We start from the raw sequence: 26,988 nt of genomic DNA, 5'->3' as shown, positions 1-26,988 counted from the left end.
GAGTCAGGTTAGATTTCACTGGCAAACCAGAGAGACCTAACAGTCCCATTCACAGGGAACAAGGCAGAGAGGAGACTGCAGACAAAAGAAGGATAAGTCATTCTGTATTTATTTGGTATTCAATGCACCTCCCTTTCCAGACAGAAAAGACACAGTCTGAGGTATACCATTTTAATAAATCTCCCACATCCAGCTTTACATCCTGAATTTTCACGCCCTGAAATTAAGTTTTGTCACCATCATACAGAAGTAATTAAAATGTTTCCCTGAGATTATAAGGCTGTGCCTTTATCCACAGAATACCCTTTCTTCCAAAATTCAAGAGAAAAGTAGGAAAAGAGAAGTCTTTTGGTTGGTGGGAGAGGCAGATAACTTAGATAGAATTCCTGAGAAAAAGGTGTAGAGTCAACCACACCACTAATAAATTTTCCCTGGCTGTGAACTCTTATCCTTTCAATGTCTCCAAGCATTTCAGAAGGGAAATTCATCGATTCCATATAAAGACACTTTAGCTCAATGCTATGTGCAAAGCAGTTTAGCTTCTGTTAACTGCTACAGCTGCCTTGATGCCTCAGTGTCCAGAAAAATGCAGAGTTAGTGAGGTATGGACAGCCTTCCCCAGGGGCATATGGGAAAAAGGAAAACCCAAACATGGATGATGAGAAAAAAATTGTCATCATACTACACAGTTAGGCCTGCAATGTTTTTCAAAATAGTTTGAAATCAAAACAGCCTATGATCCTCCCCAACTAGGAATGGGGAGGGACTTAGTGGATGATTATCTCAAATTAGCCAATCCAAGTCAGCAAAGCATAAGGCAAATGGATGTGAGTCTTCCAGTCTTGGAGCAATGACAGTCACCTCTGTAGGCAATGCAACTTCAGCAGGAAATCACCCTCCCAGGTTGCAACAACTCACCCGTGGGAAGGAGCCAGCTGACTGGGGTCAGTCCCAGTGTTGCCAGTCCTCCACCCACCATTCCCCTAGATTGGCACAATGGAAGTACTGCATTCCCTACTGAGGATTCCACTTTTTAAGAATAAACAAACAAAGGTTGCTATAATCTGACCCACATTCCACAGTGGAGAATGGCAGTGGGTCCCGGGGTGGGAAGACCGGGAAAGGGAGCAGATGTCAGGCAAACACGCTCGGGGACAAAGTGCTAGAGAGCACGCAGGCCTCTGAGCATGGAAAAGGGAAAGGCAGGCTGAGCATCGGGGGCCATCGCACTTCCAGGAACAGCATCCCATGGACACAAAGCTCCCAGTTTCCTCCCCTAGGTTCTCCTATAGTTCTGACAGGCTTTCACCATGTCTTTCAAGAAGTTAGGAACTCCATTCTGCAAAGGAAAGGAGACTGTCATTTCTGTATCCTCACAGCGATGACTCCTGATTCTTCAGGGTGTGGCTAAGGTGAAGGAAGATGGCTTTGGGAATCTAAATATGACAATAGGGACCCTGAGCAGATTTTCACAGAATGTTGCCACCGATGATGACAAAAGGGAAGATGCAGGACACGGTAAGGCAAGAGCCACTGTTTTAAGACTTTGTTACATATTTTGGCTTTTGCTAATAAAAAGCTAAGACATTTATGAGATATCAATTTTTGAAAGGAAAGATAAAACAGGACGTGGCATGGCAGGGGAAAGAAATAAGAGCAAAGACTTGCTTTATAAAATTAGGCAATGGTGAGGATTGGGGGGCAAGAGTGGGTATGTCATCCTTTAGTTAGTGTTGCTCACTGCTTAAGAAATTCCCCACACGTTGTTCTGTTTACTCCTTCTCTACAGGGTGGGGCTATCCATCTCCATTTTTAAGGGGGAAGAAATTGATGGTTTCTCTAGATTACACAGTCAGAAGCAGGGCCAAGATTCAAACCATCTTGTGTTTGATTCAAAGCCTTTTCACTCTCCCAGGGGACTGGTGAGCCCTCTCACCAGTAAGTAGGCTGAAGGGTCAGCATGATTTTAGGTTCTAGGCAGTCTCGAATGACCTGGTACCACTGGGGTTCCCTCTCCTTACAGTAAAACAATATAACCACAAAGAACCTGGAGACTTCTCCAGGCTTGAATATGGTTGGTCGTCTCTGGAGCTAGGTCAGCCTAACTCCTCCATGAGCAGATACAGGGTCCACAGGCACCCTTGTTCCTACAGGGAACAGGCTACTATTTGGGAGGTTCCAGAGAGTGATCCTGGAGGGGTCTTGGTGCAAAGCAGGGTGGGGCTGGCATTCCTTCTCAAGTCTGACTTTTGTCCCAGCCTCTATCCTGCGTATTGGCCACCACAGGCCTAACATAGTCCATCAACCAAGCAGTTTCATAAAAGAGCATCATGAGGCCTGAGACAGCATATCTCTTCAAGCTGACAGCCCCACAGGCTAAGTGAACAGCTGTCAAACACACCTCCCCTCCTGCTTCCTGGGGTCTCACCTTAGCAGCCCAGTTAACGACCCAGGACGGAATCTGGCCACCTGGATTATCGAAGTAATACATGAAAACTAGAGAGAGAGAGAAAGAACAATTCAGGAGGGAACCTGTTAGGAAGATACAGTACAAACCTTGCAAACCTTCCACTTTCATATCCATCCCAGAAAGTAAGGATGTGGCTCACACAGGACTCCAGGAGACTGTCCCCTCTGCCTTGCCTTGCAGGAGACTTACATAGAAACATTGTGGAAAACAGCCAAGGCACCTTCTGCGGCTATTTATTAATCACCTGGCAAGCGATACACTTAGACACAGTTTCTCATTTAATCATGGCTCTCGTTAATTATATTAATCCTAGGAAGTTGCTAAGATTAAACCCCCATTTATAAATGATGGAGTGAAGATTCAGAAGAGTGGGATGAATCTTAAGACACATCACAACTACGTTTAGATTTCGCCTCAGCCTCGAGCCCACACCCGCTCCAGGCCAGCAGGTGGCTGCATGGAACTCCTGCACCCAGTGTCTCTTCTGAGGCTGGAACTCGAGGCAGACAGGTTCTGAGTCCCTGGGTTTTTGCTGAGGAGGAGCTGCCTCGCAGAGGTGGTCCCACCAGCCCTCCTGCCCACCCCGTCCAGCTTGTGCATGTGCAGGACCTTTCCGAACTGAGTTTTGAACTTTCTGATTCCCTTGGTGTGTGTCCTAATTTCATCTAGACCATGCAAGAGTCAGTAAAGGATGAACTGATCCACACGCTAGGCTACCCAAGCTTCTGGGGGTGAATTGATTCGCTCTTGTTTCTTTTGGACCCGTGGCCAGTCTCTGACTTCAGGGAATAAGCATCCTGAATTTTCCATGCCTGCAGTCAGTGCAGTCTTCTCACGGGGGGCCCTGGCAGGCACCCCAACCCATGTCCCCTTTTTACCTTTGCTCCCCTTCTTGCCATCACTCTGGATTGCCAAACTCTGCTTGTACTGCTTCACCCGGATCACACCCGACTTCTCTGGAAACTGCGGCTCAGAGGTGCTCTGGGCCAGGATCACGTGGACCTTCCGCCCCTCAAAGTCCAGCTCTCGCCGCTGCCGCACGTAAACATACTACACCACCAGTCAAGGCTCAACAGAAAGGCCTGCATCTCAGCTAAGCAGAAGGGAAGCCCACAACAGAAACAAAGGCACATGATTCCACTCCTCCACTCAGTGACTGCTCCCTTGCTGTTATCTCAGGTCCTGCACCGTCTGCCCACCCACCTTACAAAAGTCTGGCTCCTCCCACCTGGTGCGGTCATTTGAGAGGACGCATAACCCACTGGAGATTGGTTCCCTGCCACTTTCATTATGTGGGGAACCCACTCCTCCTTTCTCCAAAAAGGCAATGAGATCTCAGACGACTGGTCACTTATCAGCTGTGTCATCCTGGGTGTGCTACTCAACTTCTCTGCTATTGGTTTCCCCCTACAGGAAAAAAGGGTAACACTGCCCTGCAGATAAGCTTGGTGGGAGCATGGGAGAGAGACTGAAGCAAAATCTCACTCACTAGACAATGGGGTCATTGCTCTCTGTCCTCCCCCAAAGGCCCTAATTATTGACCTCTGGGCACAGAGGACGGTCAGGCAAGGGTGCTTACACCTGGCAATCATAGGAAGACGTATGACTAACCAAATAATGAGTAGGCAGATGGCCTCACTGGGTCTGGCTCACCAAGCATCACAAAGCCATTTCATCTCAATAAACACTCCCAGACCAGCCACTATGTCTATGGCACAATTACAGGGAAGGTAATTCGATTTTAAGAAATAACAGGAGTCACCACTTACTGAGCCCTTATCACGTACATATCTCATGGGCTTTATGTTTAGCATCAGCTTTGAAACTGAGAACGCTCCTGTCAATTCAGTATAAATATTTCCATCCTATAAATGATGAAACTGAGACTCAGAGCAGTAAAGAAAGTTGCAAAAGATCCCGCTGCCCAGCTGATGTGACGGAGTCTGTATTTGAACCCAGATGAGGCTCCAAAACCTGGTGAGACTTTCATAGCCGCAGAGGGCTCAGCTCTTTAATACGTTCATCGGACTTTCCAATGATGGAAATGTAGGCTTCATAGTAGAAGGAATTAAAGCTTAAAAACAATCCAAAAAACCAGTAAAAGTATAATACAGGTTCACTTACTGCAGCAGCCACGGCCACAGCCGCAGGCCGCTCAGCCTCTGCGGCAGCCACGGTGGTCTGGCCCTCCCCAGACACGCTGCGGGACGTCTGTCGCCCCCACACGCTACTCCCTGAAGAGTAAGTGCTCACATGTTTCCAGGAAGGGATGATGCTGCCTTAGCTCTGCATTTCCTCCCTCCCAAGCCTTCTGTTTTTTCCTCAGCAAATACTGTCCCACAACTTGCTCAGTTCATGTGACAGATATTCCCTGACACTCACTGCAGAAACAACTGGATATATTAACTGCAATTTCACAGGGTTCTTTCAGCAGTTGGCAGGTCCAGTGTGGCGCCCAGGCTACGACTGGAGAACCACCCGATCACTAAAGCCCAGAGAAGTGAAGGGCCTTTTCCAAAGTCACACAGCAAACCGGGAGTGAGCACACACTCACCCTGGGCGCCTTCCCTCCAAAACTAACGTTCTTTTCTTCTACACTGTTCTCTGTTCTCAAAACCTGAACAGCCCTGTAGATACAAAGACCGAGATACTCTTCATGGGATTGTGTGGCATTGGAAAGACAGCGCAACAGAACTGCAAGGAGCCCCAAGCGCTGCTCCCGAGAACGCCTCCCAGCAGGGTCCTGCGAGGTCAGAGCGGTGGGTTTGCTCTGGTCCAGATCACTGTCTCTGGACACAGCTGGACCTGGGTCCACGCCTGCATCCACTGCCCATAACGGTGAGACCCTGGCGAGAAGCTGAGCAGGGTTCTGAACGTCCCCTTGCCTCTATTTTCTTCCCTGTCTGAGGGGGACGATGGCTCCTAGCCTGCACAGTTTTGGCAGGATGAGAGAAAACCATGTAAAATCTCAGAGATTACATAACCACAGTTGGCTGAAATACACACCACCTGTACGCAAACTACCTAGCAGTCTGTAGTTTGTGCCAAACAATAACTCATTATGGAGTCTGTGATGGGCCAAGCCAGGGTACAGAAATCACACAGGAACAATACCCACACACACTCCCACGCCCCCTCTTTCTAGAGCACAATTAGTCAGGAGTATACAGGCTTACAGAATGTTACAGCTGGAAAAGATTCCAGCAGTCATCCAGTTCAGTGGTTTCCAAGCATTTTTTTTTTTTTTTAATCTCCAAGATCCTTTATTTAAAGGATCCTTTATGGAAATTCAGTGTGTAAGACAGTCAGCTGCCATGATTGAAGAAAAGAGTAAGGTCAAAATCACACCTACCCCCACCCTAATTCCACCCAATCTGTCTGCCCAGCAAACGCTCATCAAACCCTCCTAGCCTGGCCCTAAGGGGGTTCACAGAACCCCAGAGTGTCAGCTAAAACTCCCCACATCTATTCAACTGCTTCACATCATAATCAAGGAGACTGAAGGGGCAAAACATAACACACAGAGTCCAGAGCCAATAATCGGGAAGGAGCGGAGGTGGAGAGGGCTGGAAATGCGGGGCCTGAGTTCAGCCCCCAGTCGGCAGCTACGTAAGTCAGCCTCTGTCGCCTGACTTCTCTGGGTCTTAGCTTTCTCCTCTATAGACTGAGGGAATGTACTGAATATTCTTTGTGAAACAGTTATCTCAGATGCCCAATTCTGTGGCACAAGGGCTTCCCAGACAAGGTTCAAAAAGTATGAGCCGCCTTCCTGTGACCCCGGTTAAAGATGCTCCATGTTCTCAGGCCCAGAAGTCACACTCTGAGGTCTCTGAAAGCCACACAAGCAGGAAGAGCTTTAGCAGATGCTTCTGCAAGACTCAAAGACAACGTTGTCCCCACCTGCTGGACACACCACCATTGGGTGATGGCCACAGGGCACAGAAACACTTTTGAAAGCTGAGTAACAGTGCACCTTTGGAAAGGATACATCTCTGTTAGACATGGGAAAAGGGTACTTCACTTGCCAGTAGACCACTGTTTCTCCATTGCATTCTTTTTCATAGAGTTCTAAGAAAAGAAACAAAACAAAGAAGTTACTGAATCTGGAACTCTCTTTGGTTTCAATTAAGAAAAAGCTTTGATATGCTGCCGACCCTTTAGGGATGATAAAACACTAACTCATAAGGCACAGAATTCTGGAAAAAGTCTGATAGATTCATTACCACTGAAAGCTTGTTGCCAAGAGGCAGAGTCTAATAGATATAAAAATGCAGTAAAAATAAAAGAACCCAACAAAAATTGTTCATCATATAGCACAAACAGTCTCAAAATTCAGTGAAACCAAATTAGGAATTAAAATTTAAGGTTTAAAAATCAGGGTAACCACTAGATGCTGAAGCTGAAACTCCAATACGTTGGCCATCTGATGCAAAAAAACTGACTCATTTGAAAAGACCCTGCTGCTGGGAAAGATTGAGGGCAGGAGGAGAAGGGGACGACAGAGGATGAGATGGTTGGATGGCATCACCGATGTGACAGACATGGGTTTGCGTAAACTCCGGGAGCTGGTGATGGACAGGGAGGCCTGGAGTGCTGCAGTCCATAGATGGGGTCGCAGAGTCGGACACAACTGAGTGAATGAACTGAATGGAACCGCTAGATGTCGCTAGATTACCAACAGTTACCCTGCTGTGCCCTTACTCCCCTCTTCAGATTTCTTGACTGAGTACAGGTGTCCTGGGACTCAGCCACCCAGTCTGGTGTGTACAGTTGAGAAATGAAGGTTTCAGAGAGTTCAGAGTCCTTCCTAAAAAGCTAGGAAGTGGCCTAACTGTGCTAACTCTGAGGTTCTTGCCTATCTCCCATGTTGCTTTCTGTCACAATTACGGGGACCAATCCACCATGCTATTGCATGCAAACAGCGTCAGCAATTGGAGGGAGATGGTAAAAGAATGCTACAAAGTGTACAGACTCTGCCCCTAAGCTGTGTAGGAAGCTTCTAATTAACCATTTAGAGAAGGAGCCAAGCCAAGTCCACTGGAGGAAACAAAAGAGGACCTTTGGGAGATACTGACTTTGGCAATGTGTTAATTAATTTAGCTTTTGAAATAACAAAATCTATTAGAAGCAGACCATGGGTAAAGAGCTTGCCAGTCCATTGGTCCAAGAGGCTGCAGATGCCCTTGGAAGGAAGGGGATGAGTGGGTATCTGTTGCTTTGCCTGTTTGGCTTTGACTCCCCTGTTCTGGTACCAGCACCTCATTCTCCTTCAAAGCATCACCTTTCTCTCCTTCACTATGTAGTTTACGCAGAAGCGACTCAGTGATAATTATAGGGCTGGGAAATTGAGCTAGACATGGCCATGGTGATCAGTTTAGGGAAGGCATATGTGGACAAGACTTGGCTTGCCACTCTTGTATGTTTAGGCCAAAAGTGCTTTCATAAAGGCTCTCAAGTAGCTCACAGAAGATCTAGGAGGGCTAGAGTTAGGTGAAGAACCTCAGGATTATTCCAGAGAAGTCAAACTCCTGTTGCCTCTGGACTTTATTCCACAGTGGGGACATCTGATGCCAAGTACCACACATCAGAAACTGCCCATGTCCACAGGACATAACTGAACCATGGCTGCCAGGGAAATGGAGAGGGAATACCTGCCTTCACCCCTGAATAGGTGGGCATCACAATTCCCCCTACAGAGGAAGCCCATTTGATAACACTGAGTGACCCAAAATCATGATAAACGTCCCCAGTACATGAGCGAATGACTGATGCTAAGGCAAGTAGAGCCTGTCCTGTGACTCTGAATGCAATGAGTAGGAAAATTCCTATTCCTCTGGGGTGATGAACTTTGTTAGAATGTAAGCCTGCATCTTCTGGTGGTGTCTCTGTCATGACACAAGAATCTGTCCAATAATGTGGTCCGCACAGAAGGAAACAGAGTCAAGCTGGAGAAATGAAGTGGCGAATGCAGCTGACCTGGAACGAGACACACATGCTGTTTCCAATGTCATAAACCAAAGCAAAAAAAGCTTTCTCCCTTTCTCACACTGGCATTCATTACCTTTTGTTTCTTGCAACCAAGATTCCTGACCACAGCAAGGCTCTCTCAAGGTTTCTGGCCCCCGGGCTAGCTGTATTTATTTCCCTGTGACTGACTGGGACGGCAGAAACTACTCCCCGCTGTAAGTGGCAGGAAGATCCTCTAACTATCGCTGCTCATAACTCTCCATTACTTCCAGGGAAAAATCGAAGACTCTTAGCCTGGTGGTCAGCTTAGGTCCTTGCGGCTCTGGGCCCGCCTTCCAGCCTAGTTCCAGATTCTGCTCCCCACCTACTCAACAGCACCCAACTGCTCACAGTCCTCTAACATTTTATGTTGTTTAATGCCTTCTCTGCTTTACTCATGCCGTCCCCTTGGCCTTGAATGCCCTTAAACCACTCAGCCCCTCACCTCCTCACATACATATATATTTAATCTTGTTGCTTATAAAACATTGATTCAACCTCTAAAACAAAGCTTCAGTACCACCTTCTCCAAGAAGCCTTCCACGATCACCTAGGTTTATGGGATAACAAAACTTAAAATAAGAACAAAGCAGCCCTCAGAGCGAACTGGAGAGTGACTTTAATAGTATGCAAGGAACAAATCCTGAGGACAGCAAAGTCATACTTAACTTAGCACTTTAAGGTGCGTTTGCTAAAATTTAAAACGAAAAATATAGCAAAGTTATCCCTTTTGCTTACTAATGACTAGAATAAACAACATGGGATTCGACTTTCTAATTGGTTTTTGAAAACTGTGTCACTCACCTTTAACATATTGGTCCCACTGTTTCCTATAGGCTAAGTCCATATAGACATCTGCAAGCAGATCTGGTAAGCAGTCTTCCAGAACACCGAAGACCTTATACGCATACAATCCCGTCTGCTACAAAAAGAGAACAGGCAGAAACAACCTGTTGATTGCCACGTTACGACTATACAGCATCTGAAAAGCACCTGTTCATGTAAGACCATTATTGAGCACTTTCCCTTGGTCCTGGTGACACAATGGTGAAGAGGCAGATGGGAGCCTGTCCCCATCGGTCCTATATATCCGGCCTTAGGCATTGGTGCTGGTGACAGCTATGTGTTACCCTGGTAATTTAAAAGAGGGTTATGTGACAAATGGCACCTGAGTTGCAGGGGGAGTAGGGCTAGCAGTACCTCCTGTCCTATCAGGTGTTCAGGAAATATCTCCATGAGGAATTTATCCAAAGGGTCTGTTCTAAATGCTAGGAGTTCAGCTTGGGACGATGAGGAAATCCTGTTCCTGGCTTGGGCGAAGGCCTTCAGGTTGACGGGCTGACTTACTCAGGGAACAGAAAGCCCGTGGTTCCAGAGCACTGTGATGAGAGAGCTTTAGCAGCTGAGGCCAGACAGGTAGCAGCTCTGGGTCCAAAGGGCTTTGCGACGCAGGGTAAAGGGGCCAAGATTTTAGTTTAACTACTGTGGAAGACCAACTCACGACTTCAAACAGGGAAATGCCTTTAAGTGGGGGTAGTAAACCTTTAAAAGATGATTCTTGCTGCTTGGTAGAACACAGATCACGAGGGAGCATGGACACGGGTCAGAAGACCCGGGCAGCAGTCCAGAAAAGGAATGGCGGTGACTGGACAGGGAGGCCACAACAGTGATGGGGAGAGCCCAGAGATTCAGTGACACATTTTGGAAGCAGTATCAGTAGCAACTGCCGACAGATGGGCTGTGGGGACAGAGAGAGCCAAGAATTGAGGATAACTCTTGGGGTCTTTCTTGAGCAACCAGGCAGATGGGAGAGGAGGTTCTTTGTGGGCTGTGGGGTAACCAAGAGCTCTACCTTGGGCAAGTGGAGTTTGAGATGCTTATTAAATACCCACGTGGGTGTATCATACAGGCAGCTAGCACCCAGGATTCAGACTACTATTTTAAATAACCAGGGGCATAATGAAACCCAACACATTGTTTAGCCAATTCCAAGACAAAATTTTTCACTAATGGCTCCTTTTTTTTTCCCTATAAATGATTTATGTATAAAAGAAATGAATGGGGAAAGAAACATTAGCTTTAAATCATACTAGTCCCTTTTATTCATTAAAAAAAGTCATTTCTATATTCTTAATTACAAGAGATTTCTCTTCTCTTCATGCTAAGCTCTTCTGTGAGGGTTCTGGGCTGGAGTTGGTGACACTATACATCTCAGTCTGTACAATAGCAGCTCACAATTCCTGGCGCCCACCTTATCAAAGGATCTATTATTAAGATAAAATCAATGGCTCAGATTAATTTCAGCACAAAGGCAAACAAACAAAAATGAAATTTTAGACATACTTTCAGGTGTGAAAGCAATCCTTTAACTAATAAACATGAGTGAACTTGTCTTTTTAAACATTGTTCCAGAGAATTATGTGAAGTTGAGGTGTAAACATGGAGAATCTTTCTAAAGATCCTGAGGCTTCAAGGGTCTCCTGACTCAGGTGGGATAAGTACACCCCAGTTTGGGAATCTCAGATGTACATGAAAGTGCCTGGCAGGTAATGGAAGGTAAAATTGAAACTTAATTCATAAGGTTTCAGCTCTAAAAGTCTGCGGCTTTATACCAAGGGTTTCCAACCAGCAAATAACAAACTGGTATGCCTTACCAGTGCTGTGCCATGGATGCCCCATAGGAAGGGCAGGACTAGGGAGAAATATCTTCTCCTCCTGCCCTCTCCCCTCAAACTCACACATGGGAAGATAGTGAGGGTTTATACACAACACACATCTACACCCAAACACACTTAAATCAGCACCGACAGAAAGAGAGACAATGCACTTCTGTGTGGGAATATTGGGTCCCCATTTTCTATACTATTAATCTTGGGTCAAAGACTAATCTTGGGTCCAATACTAATAATATTGGGTTCCCATTTTCTACTATTAGTCTTGGGCCTAAGACTAATATTGGGTCTAATACTAATAATATTGGGTCCCCATTTTCTATACTATTAATCTTGGGTCTAAGATTAATATTGGGTCCAATACTAATAATATTGAGTCCCCATTTTCTTGATATGGGCTTCCCTTGTGGCTCAGCTGGTGAAGAATCTGCCTGCAATGCAGAAGACCTGGGTTCGATCCCTGGGTTGGGAAGACCTCCTGGTGAAGGTAAAGGCTACCCACTCCACTATTCTGACCTGGAGAACTCCATGGACTGTATAGTCCAGGAGGTCGCAGAGTCAGACATGACTGAGTGACTTTCACTTTCACATTTTCTTTATATAGAGAAATATCAGTAACCTCAGATATGCAGATGACATCACCCTTATGGCAGAGAGCAAAGAGGAACTGAACAGCCTCATGATGAAAGTGAAAGAGGAGAGCGAAAAAGCTGGTTTAAAACTCAACATTCAAAACCCTGAGATCATGGCATCTGGTCCCATCACTTCATGGTAAATAGATGGGAAATACTGGAAACAGTGACAGACTTTCTTTTCTTGGGCTCCAAAATCACTGTAAATAGTGACTGCAGCCATGCAATTAAGACACTTGGTCCTTGGAAGAAAAGCTATAAGAAACCTACACAGCATATTAAAAAACAGAGACATTACTTGGCTGACAGAGGTCCATCTGGTCAATGCTATGGTTTTCCAGTAGTCATGTACGGATGTGAGAGTTGGACCACAAAGAAGGCTGAGCACCAAAGAATTGATGCTTTTGAACTGTGATGTTGGAGAAGGCTCTTGAGGGTCCCTTGGACTGCAAGGAGATCAAACCAGCTAATCCTCAAGGAAATCAGTCCTGAATGTTCATTGGAAGTACTGATGCTGACGCTCCAACACTTTGGCCACCTGATGCAAAGAACTGACTCCTTAGAAAAGACCCTGATGCTGGGAAACATTGAAGGCAGGAGAAGAAGGGAGACGATGGAGAATGAGATGGTTGGATGGCATCGCTGACTTGATGGACATGAGTTTTAGCAAACTCCTGGGTTGCTGATGGACAGGGCGTGCTACAGTCCATGGGGTCTCAAAGAGTCGTACATGACTGAGTGACTGAACTGAACTGATCTTCTATACACTGAGCAAAAGGGATAATTGTGTATAGAAAAAATGATCTTCTCAGCTTCACATGAGTTAGCTTTGGTTATCTGGATGCATAAAGACAAAGTGTTTCCTGGAAATAGTCCCCTTCCCTTCTGAATGTAGTTTCTGCTCTTAGTGACTCCACTCCAGTAACATCACAGAAAAGAAAAAGAGAAAGCCCTCTAGAAAGAGAAAAATAGAGTGATGCGACTTACGAGAATACCCAAGAATGAACTACTATGACAACTTCCTTTAAACATTCCCTTCATGGCAGGACTGAGAAATGCACCAGAGAAGCAAAATGCTTGGTGATACCTTCACTAGTCCATCAATGAAATGTTCTTTTAAAGCACCTAGTAGCCTCACTCAAATTCTGGGTCAAAGCAATTTTTTACCCCTCAATTCTTTCAAAAGAAGGGGTTTGTTTCAAAAGAAACAAACTCACATTTTCATTATGTCTCTTAAAAATGAAATTTTCAAACTATAAAAGTAAGTCATATTCATTGAGAAAAATTAGAGGATATCAAAAATAATAAAACTCAAACATGTAACTTCATAATCCTCAAATACCAACTGATAATATTTTGCATATTTTTTGAGTAAATAAATATTTCTATGTGTTATAAAATAGTATAAACTTATAAGTTACAAGATAGTATAAACAGACTGTATTCTTATTTTTAACTACATCATTTTGAAACTGAGTGATCACAGCTAATTTTATTATTCTATAAGGTATTTCTGTTTCCATATATTTTCACAATTATGAACACTGCTGGAAAAATTATTCCAAATGGACAAACCTGGTTCATAATTCTAACTTCTTCATTAGGCAAGCAAAATGCTTCTTTAGAGAGAAATTTTAGGGTAAATGACATTAACATTTTAATGCTCTTTATACTTTTTATAAATCTTTAAGAAAGAATTTTACCTATTTATACTCTCACCAGCAGCAAAGAAGCATCTCACCAGGACTGGGTACCACTGTTTGTACAAATAATTTAGTAGGAGGAAGCATAAATCTTAGTTTTATTTGGACAATGTACTGATGTGTAATTCTCTTTCAAATTAGAGATATAATTCTGGTGCAACATTTTTTGCAGATACGTTTTGAAATTCTAACATTTCAGTAAAATGAATCTAAACAAGTTTACTCAAGAGGTGTCTGGCTTTTCCTGAAGGTCCTCCAGAAAAACACTTCTAAAAATGGCTCAATTTCTTTATCTAAAGTAAAATGCAATGCATGCTTTTCTTTTTAAAATTCCTTTTAATTGCAGTATAGATGATTTACACTGTTGGGTTAGTTTCTGCTGTACAGCCAAGTGAACTAGTTATATATATATATATCCACTCTTTTTTAAGACCCTGATGTCGGGAAAGATTGAGGGCAGGAGGAGAAGGGGGAGACAGGATGAAATGGCTGGATGGCATCATCGACTCAAGGGACATGAGTTTAAGCAAACTTTGGAAGACAGTGAAGGACAGGAAAGCCTCGAGTGCTGCAGTCCATGGGGTCACAAAGAGTTGGACACGACTGAACGACTGAAAAACAACATACTTTTCTAATGATCCACTGATTACAGGATACTGTGATTTCCTACACTACAGGTGGTAAAAGAATTATTCAATGGTAGAGAATCAGTTAATATCATGTGTAGAATATAATTCCCAGAAGAAACAGGAGATTCATTATAGCATATACTCTCTTTCTTACTACGAAAATTGCACAGCTAATAATTTTCTATCTCTCTTACAGGTAGAGGTAGCCATAAGACAATTCCTTCTTCTTTTGAATATGGGTATGATGTCTAGAGCTGAAACAGCTATTTTGTGATTAAGAGACAATAAAAATGAGAAAGCAGAGTGAAAATATTCCGAGTTTTACTGACATTGTTGATCAACTGATTCAATGCCAGCAACTGCTGACCTCTGGACTACTTGCTAGGTGAGAAATATAAACCTCTCTTTGGGGATTTCCCTGGTGATTCAGCTGGTAAAGAATCTGCCTGCAATGCAGGAGACCTGGGTTCAATCCCTGGATTGGGAAGATTCCCCTGGAGAAGGGAACGGCTACTCACTCCAGTATTCTGCCCTGGAGAATTCCAAGGACTGTATAGTCCATGGGGTCCAAAGAGTCGGACACGACTGAGTAACTTTCACTTTCACTTTTCACTTGTTTAAGACTTTGTTAATCCAGTTGTCTGTTACTTGCAGCTAAAAGCAATCCTGCTTATTACAAGTGGTTCTTACTGAGAATTTTATTTGAGCTCTGTGATCCCGAAAAACAACAGAGATTAAGAAACTCTCCCATGCTTTGTGCTTCAAAAAACAGCTTATCACAATAGAATCACTTTTACACACACATACACGCACAGTTTGTTTAGCTATCACAAGGCCAGACACAACACCTCTAAATTCCCTTTGACGGTCCCACAAATGATCCACTAAGCTACTTATTCCAAAGATCAGTAGGCACGAAATGCTTATTAACCAAACTAGTTAAGCATCTCCTTCCTCCAAACTCTGCATTTTGGCCCAGCCTCAGTCTAAGCAGCATCCAGCCCTGCTGAGAATGAACTGGCCTCACGGTAAGATATTCTGTTTTATTCTCCAGCAGACCCCCTTCACCTCACTTTCCCCACACGCGGTTTCAGTCTTGCTGACTCCTCTCTCCCTGTTAAAAAGAAAAAAAAAACCAAGACTTTTCTGCCTCACTCCTGAGAAACTCATAGATCTTATGGTCAAAGTATTCTTCCTAATACAATAACCTCCAACTCTAAGGCCAGATTTGTTTCTTATTTGACATTAAACTAGACTGACAAAATAGTACTGATCAGACTTCTGAACATTTCCAAGCATGTAAGACTATGTAAATTCATTAAAATAGTACAAAAATACATAAGCACTACCAAAACGACTAGTTAAGGAAGAGAAATAAGAGATAATGGACACAATTAATGGACATTAAACTGCAGCATATTTAATTTTGCATAGAAATCTGAAACTTCACATACTCTATTATAGAAAGTTCCACCTCCTGCCACTATGAGGAAAAAAAAAAAAGTAAAAATTAAAAAAAAAAAAAAGAAACATGTGAAGAAAAAGAAAAAAAATAAAATAAAAGCAGATAAACATCTGAAAAAAAAAGAAGAACAGCAACCACCACCATGGGCCCACTATATTCTTGGGCCTGAGAAAACAGTCAGCAAGGTTTATACTTGGGCTTTCAGCTTGGAATGGATTTGCCTTGGTGATCGGTCAGTGTCACTAAAACGGCCACGCATTCTGCACTGGAAGCTGCCCAGTCACTCTGACCTGCTATAAACTCTTTCAATAAGACTAACATTTATTTCTCTAAACACAGTGCAGTTTCCAGTTTTATGTTCACTATCTTGTGTAATCTCAACAGAGCCCTGTGGTATCAATAGGGACATTGGTGTCGTGTCCCTATGACATGAAGCTCAGAGAGGTGACATACTTGCTCGAGTTCTACAGTTAGCTCTTGGGACAGCCAGAGAGAGGAGGACACTGTCCCCTTCTTCTCCCCATGACAGCTCCTAATACGGCTCTACTCTCTCTGCACACTTGCTCCAAGCCCCTGTTCCAAACGACAAGCTAAGAATGTCAGTAAAGATGGCACAGGCTCTCAGAGCTGGAAGGAGTCTTAGATCCTTATGTAAAAAATGACAGTGATGCATCAAAAGGCAGCTGATGACTCCTGCTGGCAAAGCCTGGATGGGAAACTTTCCTTCCAGGCCCTAACCCAGTGTTCCTGCCCCAGACTACCCAGAAACAGGCAAATCTGCAGAGACAACAAGTAACTTGGTGGTTGTCTAAGACTGGGAATAGGAACAGGAGATGACTGCAGATGGGGAACAGGTTTCTTTGGGGATAACACAAATATTCGAAAATTAGACTCAGGGAAGGATGCATGACTCCATAAACTTACTAAAAATTAGTGAACTATACACTTAAAATGAGTAAATTTTGAGGTACTTAAATGCTCAGAGGATAAAGTGTCTGCCTCCAATGCGGAAGACCTGGGTTCGATCCCTGGGTCAGGAAGATCCCCTGGAGAAGGAAATTGCAACCCACTCCAGTATTCTTGCCTGGAGAATCCCATGGACAGAGGAGCCTGGTAGGCTACAGTCCACGGGGTCGCAAAGAGTCGGACACGACTGAGCGACTTCATCTCGACCTTCACTTCGAAATGATACCTCAATAGATACAGCTGTTAACACTAGAAGATTATGAAACTCACTCAAGGTCACACAAGTAACGAGCTTGACCTGAAGCTCATTCGTTGCAAAAGAAGCTGGACCTGAAGCCAGCAATGTGACAACAGAGTCCACAGCCTATGATCCCGCCTCAAAGTGTCACTGGCCTCTCCCAACATATTATTAGAGAAATAACAAGCCATCAGAGTATACAGAGCTATGGCCAAGCTGACCATTCTAGTGGACAGTTCTGAGTGAAAGAGCTTTGTAACATGTTTTACCAGGACAAGCATAATGCAGGTCTTGAAGGGTAGAGTAGAACATAGATCACCCTACTCACAGCAAACACCATTTAATTTACTAGGAGCTTCAAAATGTATCCTCTCATTGGATCCCTGGCACAAATCTGACAGAAAAGAAATTATCTCCAGCTTACAGATGAGGAAGCTGAGACTCAGCTAGGGCCCTAGGTTCATAAATCCCAAAACCTCAGAGCAATTAAGCATCAGAACTGTATTTTAGACCAGGAGTTACTGAATCTGTCATGCTGTCTATTTTTCACAGTCCGCAAGCTAACAATAGTTTTTAGATTTCAAAGTGGTTATGTAAGTCAATATACAGCCTCTTAGTCTATAAAGCCTAAAGTATTTTCTATTTGGCTCTTTACAGAAAGAAAAAAAAAAAAATTGCAATCCCTGCTTTAGACCATTGCCACCACCACTTCTAAAACCACACAGTCCAGAAAAGCTCTGGATTACTAGAGTCGTACTGCAATTCCACATGCGAGAGAGGAATCTTCGCCTTATAAACCCCAAATATGTTATATTTTATTTTAAATCACATGCGGGTTTACCATTTAAGCTCAGACCACTCTTCAAAGTAAATCTGCTGATCTTGAGCACACCATACGGGATAAACAACCACAATCTTAAACAAAACATATTCAAATTCAGAAAACCAAAGAGAAAAAGGAAATCTTAAAAGAAGTTGGCAGGAAGGAATGGGCGATCACTTTACTTTAAGAGGAAGACAGATGATTATTACAGCAGATATCTTATCAGAAACCACTCTGCAAAAAAAGGGGGGGTAGGGTGACATATATACTATTTTGAATAAAATAAATCACTGAACTAGAATTCTATATCCAATGAAAGTGTCCTTCAAAAGTGAAGAAGAAATAGAAACTTTTTCAGACAAACAAAAACAGAGAATTCATCAGCAGCAGACTTGGCTCTGGAAGAAATGTTAAAAGAAGCTTTTCAGGGAGAAAAACCCAGGGTATAGGTCAGGAACTCAGATGTACATTGCATAAAAGGTGACCATTTTATTGTGTCAAAGTTTCTGAAAGGTATGAAATTTCCGTCTTATTCATCAGGCATGACCAAAATGCAGGCATACAATAAGCTCTGAAAAACTGCCTGAATGGGTCCTGAAGCAGTATTTTGGAGGTTTCTTCTTACTAGGGTGTATTCAAACAGCCCAAAAACCAGCTGTGGAATACAAAATTTGACTTACACCTTCCGACAGGCATGGGGGATCCTGCTCGCCCCTCCCCCTTAAGGCATACCTTCAAATCTTGGACCAGCACCTTGCAATCGGTCAGCATCTTCATGCTGCCTCACACCACAAGCTCATCCTGAGAGAAGTGAGGAGAGAGAGAGCTGAGGCTCCAACATTATCAATCCAGTTACACTGAGGGGTGATGGGGTAGGAGAGAGACAGAGAGTGGACCTCCACCAGGGGCAGAAAGTAGAAGGAGGCTACACATGGCGCTCAGCTTTAAGCCACGGTGGTCCCGCCCACTAGGACATATGGCTCCGTAAGTGTCCCACACGCATCAGCTGCTCCATCAGTCATGTTGGTGGCTGGGAAAAGGACGGGAGAAGGACGGGAGAAGGGAGAAGAGTCCTGTCACCCAGAAGTGAAGAGGTCCGTGATGCAAGTTGGATTATGATCCCATCTGGGAAGTCAGAGTGAAGCTTCTCACCCCTGGGGCACATCTGCCCCAGTTCACTTTCTGCTTCCTTCCAAAAGGCCAAGCTATCTCTCGACGCAGCACGGCTGAACCTATTTTCCCAGTAAGGCCAGGCTCTCAGTGGTTCAGCGGGGCAGCAGCACAGGAAAGAACAGTCCCTGGGAAAGTACTGTCTGCTCTCACCAAACTCACTAATAACGAGAAGACATTTGGAAGGACAAAGGCAGCCACTTCGCACAGTGCCAGATACTCGGTTTCAAATCGTAAGTCAAGCCCTCAATCAGATCTTTCCAGACCAACATTTTCTCGGTCTAAATCAATGATGTGAGCCTCTGCATGCCTGTTTCACACCATCTACGGGCAGGTCACAGTGTCTACTGCATAGTATCCAGCCTAAAGCTCCAGGGAGACCTGACAGCAGATCTCTGGGAAAGCTTTTGCAAGTGACCCATGACCCTTCTCTCCCGGGGAACCTTCTCCCTGCTGTTCAGGGGACCACACCCACTCTCAAGCAGCCACTAATTTAAAAACCAGGAAGAGTCAGTCTTCAAGCAGACATTACTTTCACCTTAAGATATTCTTCCTTTATGCTCTTCCCTCTCCTGCCTCTCGGTGCCACCACGTGGGGTGGTGCAACTTAAGCACCACGTGAAAACCTCCCCTGACTTCAATGGTTCACCAAGTATCATCCATGGAGCTTCAGTATCACCTGGCCATTTGGTAAAAATACAATTTTAAAAAGAAGAAGGAGCAGAAGTAAAGAAATGTAAAGTCAACTCTCAAGTCCCACCCAGATCCACTGAATCTGAAACGGAGTAGGATATTAACTGTGAATTTTAACAGGCTTTGCAGATGAGTCTAGAGTATGCTCAAAGTCAAGAATCACTCTGCCATGTCTCATTCCATTCAATGTTTGTAAGAAGCCAATGATCCTAAAAAGCAAGAATTATACTTGTTTTGCAAATGAGGAAGCGGAGATTTTAAAATGAAATAGCAGCCGGCCAATATCCCCCAAGTAGTAAGTGGGCCCTGACTCCTGGCCACTCTCCAACACCAGGTTCACCCTGGTCCTGCATCCTTCTGGCTCCTCCTGGAAAAGGAGGGAAGGTCAGCCTGGCTCTGGAACTTAGCACTCAGCGTTCCCTCTACTGCAATGGTTTATAACACAGCACGCTCATTAAAATCTCTTGGGAAGCTTTCACATTAAAAAACAAAAAGAAGCAACAAAAACATATTTTATTTTGAAGCATTACAAACACACCAAAGTACACAGGACAGAATAATCAGCCTCTATGTGAAAGGGGAACTTTTCAAAAGGGCCATCCAAGCTCCAATCCAACTCAGTTCAATACGGGGCTCTAATAGGGCTGAGAGGTGTCCTGAGAGCTCCCCAGGCAGCTCTTGAGCTTTGAGAAACACTCTCTGGTCCATTTCTCCTCTGATCTTTGCAGGACGCAATTTCTTATTTCATTTATATCTCCACTCAATTGTTACCTCTGGAAGAGGGTTTTTCCAGATTCCCTATATCTAAAGCACACCTGGATATCCCCACCTCCGCCATAACATCTCTGCATCCCTTCATTCCACTTTACTTTTTTTGTAGCATTTTTCAGCTGCCATTTCATTATATACTATGTTTATTATCATCAGTGAATACTGTTTATTGTTTAAGAAGCTCATTCACTGAACCAGCAGCTCCAGCTTCCTGCTCCCTGCTTACGCCCAGTACCTGTCAAGGCACTACGACATGGGAGGCATGCAGTGAATATCTCCTGAATAAATGAATGATAGCGGAACAGAGCAGAGATTGTAACCCAAGACTATCTGCCTCCAAAAACCATGCTCTTTTCCACAGCACCACACAGAATAGCAAAGCACATAGCAGCGTTGCAGTAACTTCACTTTCAGTTCAGTTCAGTCGCTCAGTCGTGTCCGAATCTTTGCGACCCCATGGACTGCAGCACGCCAGGCCTCTCTGTCCATCACCAACTCCCGGAGCTTACTCAAACTCATGTCCATCGAGTCAGTGTGGCCATCCAACCATCTCAACCTCTGTCGTCCCCTTCTCCTCCTGCCCTCAATCTTTCCCAGCATCAGGGTCTTTTCCAATGAGTCAGTTCTTCATATCAGGTGGCCAAAGTACTGGAATTTCAGCTTCAGCATCAGTCCTTCCAGTGAATATTCAGGACTGATTCCCTTTAGGATTGACTGGTTTAGCTTTGCTTAGCTTGGAGAAAAAGGCTCTGAATTGAAGCAAGCTATATATTTGGTACTGAGTTTATCCAAGTACACTGGTTCACATCTAGTTACTAGCTATGAGGTCTTATGTGGCTCACTCTGGGTCTTACTGCCATCCATAAAATAGGAAAAGAAACCTGTCTCTACGCATCTTCTATATTTGTTGAGAGGGATAAATGAAAACGTATGTGTAATAGCATTTTGTATATTAAGGGGCCATGTAAAGATAAGTTAGCACTACACTTTGGGAGAGAAAAAGAAGGTGAGAACAAGGAAACAGAGCAGGCAAAGAAAGCAGGAAAAAGAAAAAAGAAAGGGTGATGGTAATTGGACAGAATGGTTGCAAAGAGACTTTCTAAGTCTAAAATTCTGTGATTTAATAGGAAAAGAGAAAATGGAAACGTATCAAAAGGTGTATATCAAAAGTAGCCATTTGTTCAAGGACAAGATTCAGAATTATTCCTGTCTACTAAAAAGAAGCCACAATCTTTTTTATTTTAAAATACAATTTATCTGTTATACTGCATACTCTTTCAAGTACCTCTATGCTTATGACAGTCTTTTCAAATCATGTGATAGTAACTTTGTTACAGCATCATTTTTAGATCATGATCACACCTCCCTGATTCAGACTCACAGCAGGTTATTCCCTGTGGAACAGTCAGCCTGGTTCAATTGGATAAAAGTCACTGAAAAGTCTGAGAAGGGGTACTGATTTTTCTTATTCCATAAATTCCAAATGGTACGCCCCTGATGAAACAGCTAATATGATTTGTATGCAAACCATGATGGACTGCCTTTATCATAATCAGGACATTCATCCACTGAACATGTCCCTTACTCAACAAAGATTTAGCAAGAACTTTGATGAAAAGGGTTATTTTTGTATGGGTCCCGAACATAACCTTACTGAAACAAAATCAAGCATTTCAAGAAGCCTTATCGGATTATCTGTCTCAGATTCTGCTTATGGGTTTCACATTAACAAGAAATAGGAAGAGACAGGAAGAATCAAGGGACTCATTCCAGCAGGGTGGAAATCTGTAGATGGTTATTAAGAAATAAGATGAATAATGTGTCTATTGATGGGACTGAAGTAAAGGTCTTAATGCAACTCCATCAAAAGTCAGCTGGATCAATAAGACCCCCTGCTAGTCCCCTAACATTCTTCTTCTTAAGTCGCTTCAGTCCTGTCCGACTTTCTGCGACCCCATAGACGGCAGCCCACCGGGCTCCCCCATCCCTGGGATTCTCTAGGCAAGAATACTGGAGTGGGTTGCCATTTCCTTCTCCAATGCATGAAAATGAAAAGTCAAAGTAAAGTCACTCATTTGTGTCCAACCCTTAGCGACCCCATGGACTGCAGCCTACCAGGCTCCTCCATCCATGGGATTTTCCAGGCAAGAGTACTGGAGTGGGGTGCCATTGATTGATGGGACTGAAGTAAAGGTCTTAATGCTAACCCATCAAAAGTCAGGTGGATCAATAAGATCCCCTGCTAGCCCTCTATCATTAAAGGGCCCCAAACAAGTCTCCTCTGTACACCAGTCGGAGGAATTGAAAAAGCCAGATGATAACAACTGCAATGAAAAACCTGACCTGGAATGACCTAGGCAATAGTCTGGCATGTAAACCAAGGTGAAAATTAACAGAGGGGCCAGGATTTTCTGGTTTGACCTCCAGTCAGGGACCTGGGGACCCAAGGCCATATGCGAAATGGCTCTGGGCAGGGAAGTGGGTGGAAGAGGAAACAGAGTCACATAATATCAACAACATGCATGGTGGATGAAACCACGCTGGATCACAAGACAGAAGAGGGCACTGGGTTTTAGGGGAGATAAGTGCAGGTCTAGGCAGGGTAGGACAAGCTGAATTCACCTGGACATGGAGTGGCATTCAGAAGACAAGATTTACTAACCAAGGGATTTGAAGGAATTCTCTTCCAGGAGGAAAGTAAAGGATGGGAGTCAACCTGGAAAGAAAATGAAGCTCTAGCTAAAAGGGTCAGGCAGCAAATAACATTGGATGTGCAACTAAAGTTCTAGGAAAGGGCTTGCACCTGAACAACAGGGTCTCTAGACACTAAATACATGTGCAGATCACGGTGGCCATGGGCAGTGGCCCCCAGCCTAGCTGCTGAGGCTCAAGGCCACACCTATGGAAAGCGTATGGCCTCCAACTTATGGGAGCTCACTGGAAAGACTTGTAGCTTACATCAATGTACTATAACGGCCCTCATGCCCAGAACAGGTGGAAGTAAGACTTATATTATGGTTCAGAGAGATAGGAACAGTTCGGAATACCCATCATCACCCCAGGAGGGAGGTGGGCCCTGCTCCATATCAATACACAATGGAAACAGTACAAAACCAAACACTGTCTCAGCTCAGGCATTGGCTGTTGTGGGATAAGAGACACAAAAGCAAAAGAGCCCAAGCCCTTCAAGGGACGTGAGGAGAGTGGTCAGGGCTGACGGGAGAACAGGACCAGTGTGGAGGAGCCATGGGCCCTGGACCAGCCTAGTCCCCTGAGCACAGCATACTGCCCTCTCTCAGAGTCAGTGGAGGAGTGTATCATAGCATAGGTCTGGAGCTGGAAAGCTCAGTTCCAACCCCAGAGTGAGTCTTGAGCCATCAACTTACCCTTTCCATATATCCATTTCCAAACTGGTAATAAGGTGATAGTCTATATAGTGCCTGACAACATGGCACCGATGTGAGGACTAAGTCAGTGCCTGTAGAGCACTTAACCATGCCCGGAGCATAAGACAGCACGCAATAAGTTAGCTATTACTGTAGGTAATATTTTTTACACAATCAACAGGGCCATTGGAAGGGGAATGATAAGATCACAATCTCTTTCAGGTGCTTGATTTCAGGTGTGCAGGATGGCAGGGAAAGGGTAGAAGTCCAAGAAGCGAGTCAGATCACTGCAATTCTAGGTAAGAGGTGGCACTCATAAGGTCAACGGGAAAAGGGGAAGGGAAAGGGGCCAGACATCAGATACATCTGAGCAGTGAATTGCCAACATCTGACAAATGCCTAGATGTGGCCAGTGCGGAAAACAAAACGATTTTATCCAGAAAATAAAAGGATTGTTTTCTGAAAACATGTCCATTTTTGCAGCAAGGTAAATGCTTAAATGACACTCAGAAATTAATTCTGCCTGCTCTACACTGAGCTTCCTGTTCATCTTGTTGTACCCAGTGACCCTGGGACACACAGACTCAGAGCTCCTCCCTACTCTAACAGTTTAATACTCTGATCTCTGCCAGGAAAACTGCAGAGATCACTTACCTTGCCTAAAGGTGACTTTTTTTTTTTCAGTTTTCTCACTTTGATAAGTTTATGGATTTATCACCAAGAATGATGAGAAATGAATACATTTTCTTTCCCCCAGTTTTATTTTATTTTTTAATATAAATTTATTTACTTTAATTGGAGGTTAATCACTTTACAATATTGTGTTGGTTTTGCCATACATCATATCATATATCAAGGTGACTTTTAACCTGGTCACCATGCAGCAGCTAGCACACAGAGCAACCGATGACAGGCCATCATTCCACCTGGCCGGTTACCTGGCTCCAAAGGCCTGCGGGCACACCGGCAACTCCATTCCTCCTACCCTTTAACTTTTCCCCAGACTTTTTCTTCAGGCTAAAGTTATTCGGTGCAATTTCCAGGGAATGGGGCAGCACTCAAAGGAGCAAGTTAGTGAAATGACTAGAGAGGACGTTAGGTCCCTTCTCAGCAACACTCCTCACGCCACACACACCACCCTGCACATCCACTCTCTGAAGAGCCCAGTCGCTTTTCTTCCTGGATTCAATCTTAACATAGTCCCCGCCACACAGATACCACTGGCACCCACCAGGGAGCGAGGCTCACGTCCCTTGCAGACAAGTGCGTGGGGCTAAGTAAGAATCCGCAGACCCACGTTTTCACTGTCATCAACTTGTAACAAAACACTTGCCCTGTCCGGTCCCCCCGCCCCCGGCCCCCGGAGCAACCTCCCACTCCCACCCCCACCCCGCGGGAGCACCCCCCACCCTGCCCCCCGCAGACGGCCGCCCTGCGGTCCTCCAGGGGCGGACAGCTACCTGGTCCAGCAGCCGGTAGACGCTGATGCCCTGGGTCTCCACCAGCAGCTCCCAGGCGGCCCCGGAGAGTGCGGGCCGCTGGAGCTCGGCGCAGGCCTCCCGGAACTGCTCCTCCGAGAAGGCGCCGGCCCCAGGCTCCATCCTTCCGCAGCGGCGGCCCCGGGGCCCGGAAGGCAGAGGGGACAGGCAGGGCTCGTGTTCAGGGGCGGGACGAGAGAGTGGCCCAGCGCGACTGGCAGGGACCGGGGAGGGAGCTTCGGGGCGGGGCCTTGAGGGCCTCGAGGGGGCGGGGCCTCGAGGGGTCGGCCCGGAGGATTGGGCGGGCCCAGGGCTGCGCGGGAACGCAAAGGGAACAGAACTAGAGAAAGGTCGGACTTGATCTGCATGAAGGTGGCTGCTAAGTCACTTCAGTCGTGTCCGACTCTGTGCGACCCCATAGACGGCAGCCCACCAGTCCCTGGGATTCTCCAGGCAAGAACACTGGAGTGGGTTGCCATTTCCTTCCTCAATGCATGAAAGTGAAAAGTGAAAGTGAAGTCGATCAGTCGAATCCACTCTTCGCCACCCCCTGGACTGCAGCCTACCAGGCTCCTCCATCCATTGGATTTTCCAGGCAAGAGTACTGGAGGGCTTAGGAAATGGGGAGGCTTTCAACAGGAAGAGAAAAAGAAGACACTACTACCATCTCAGAAACATAATTTCCAAATTGCATAATTTCCAAATTGCTTGCATGTCTCTCCTTTACTTTCTCTGAAGAAGGTTAGGGAAGGTCTCAGAGCAGTTGGATACAAGTGGGAGGTGAGATGGACAGAGTGGAAATGCTTGAAAATCTCAGGGGTCAAATGCTACAGCAGTGTTCTGTTTGCTCTGTGATGCACTTTAAAACATTGTTCTGAGAAGAGGTCCATGGGATTCCCCAGAAGGCTAAATTAGGGATCCATGGTACAAAAAAGATTAAGAAAACTATTCCATAATTGTACAGTGCCACCATCGGGAGGGTGAAAGATGATCTAAAAAGGTATCATGGTGTCCATCCAAGACTTCTGCTGCTTGTATAATTGAGATCTCAAAGACGTTTTTGTTCCCTCAAGTCCCTTTGTTTTACTATATTTCTTACCGCCACAGTGTATTTTGGTTTGGATAAAGTGGACAGTTGAAATGTCATATCAGATAACACCGCATGGAGGCCAGAAAACTCGCAACCCTTTCCTAATCTGTAAAATGGCGTAAAATTGTGCCACCAGTTAGAATTGAGGGGGTGACCACATAAGATACACAAAGAACATGTTTGCACAGTGCCTATCAAAGTAAATCTTTATAAAAATTTCCACTTGCCTTACATTACTATATTGAAATGTTTCTCTTTCTATACTTGAAAGGAAGACTTGGAAGTTGATGGCAGACTCTACATTTATGCCCATTTCCAAGAAGAGAAATGAAATGAGACTTGGCAGCATAAATGAATTATGCCTTTATTCAATTCAGTGCTGGTTCTGTTCTGTTTCATGAGGATGGAAAGAGGGATGTGGTAGTTCCTGACACAGAATGCATGAGAGATCAGAGACTACTGTTTTTATAATGCCTTTTAAGTCTAGTCATTTTATTTTAAAACATATTTAGACTAAATTTCAATTGTTTTGAAAAAGGAATTTCTTCAAAATCCGTTGACAATGAAGTATTTTCATATATTGTCAAGGAATTCTATTTTTAAGGTGGGTATTGATGAGGCTCCACCTTTAGATTTTATGCCAATTGATTAATGAAGACAACCATGAGGGTATAAATAGTATTATGAAAGATCAGTTCAGTTCAGTTCAGTTCAGTTGCTCAGCCATGTCCGACTCTTTGCGACCCCATGAATCGCAGCATGCCAGGCCTCCCTGTCCATTACCAGCTCCCGGAGT

The 26,988-nt window shown here is 44.6% G+C and overlaps 1 protein-coding gene across 2 annotated transcripts; it reads right to left on the bottom strand.

Annotated features, from left to right (window-relative positions):
* Window positions 1-91: 91 nt before the first annotated feature.
* Window positions 92-25,614, bottom strand: LOC138447134 (phosphatidylcholine transfer protein). Of its 2 annotated transcripts, XM_069602533.1 has the most exons (7): window positions 25,085-25,318; window positions 18,337-18,405; window positions 9,281-9,398; window positions 6,459-6,538; window positions 3,349-3,520; window positions 2,429-2,496; window positions 92-1,339 (listed from the first exon to the last, which is right to left on the bottom strand). In XM_069602533.1, the coding sequence occupies exons 2-7, from the start codon at window positions 18,379-18,381 to the stop codon at window positions 1,277-1,279; spliced, it is 546 nt and encodes a 181-aa protein (XP_069458634.1). In that variant the 5' UTR covers window positions 18,382-18,405; window positions 25,085-25,318; the 3' UTR covers window positions 92-1,276. The 2 variants fall into 2 exon arrangements, with proteins under 2 accessions (XP_069458634.1, XP_069458633.1); XM_069602532.1 differs by lacking the exon at window positions 18,337-18,405 and having other exon boundaries at window positions 25,085-25,614.
* Window positions 25,615-26,988: the final 1,374 nt, after the last annotated feature.

Source organism: Ovis canadensis, chromosome 11 (genome assembly GCF_042477335.2).
Source record: "Ovis canadensis isolate MfBH-ARS-UI-01 breed Bighorn chromosome 11, ARS-UI_OviCan_v2, whole genome shotgun sequence".
Taxonomy (NCBI): Eukaryota; Metazoa; Chordata; class Mammalia; order Artiodactyla; family Bovidae; genus Ovis; species Ovis canadensis.
Note: the sequence above shows the minus strand (reverse complement) of the source record. Positions and strands in the feature narration are given on the sequence as shown.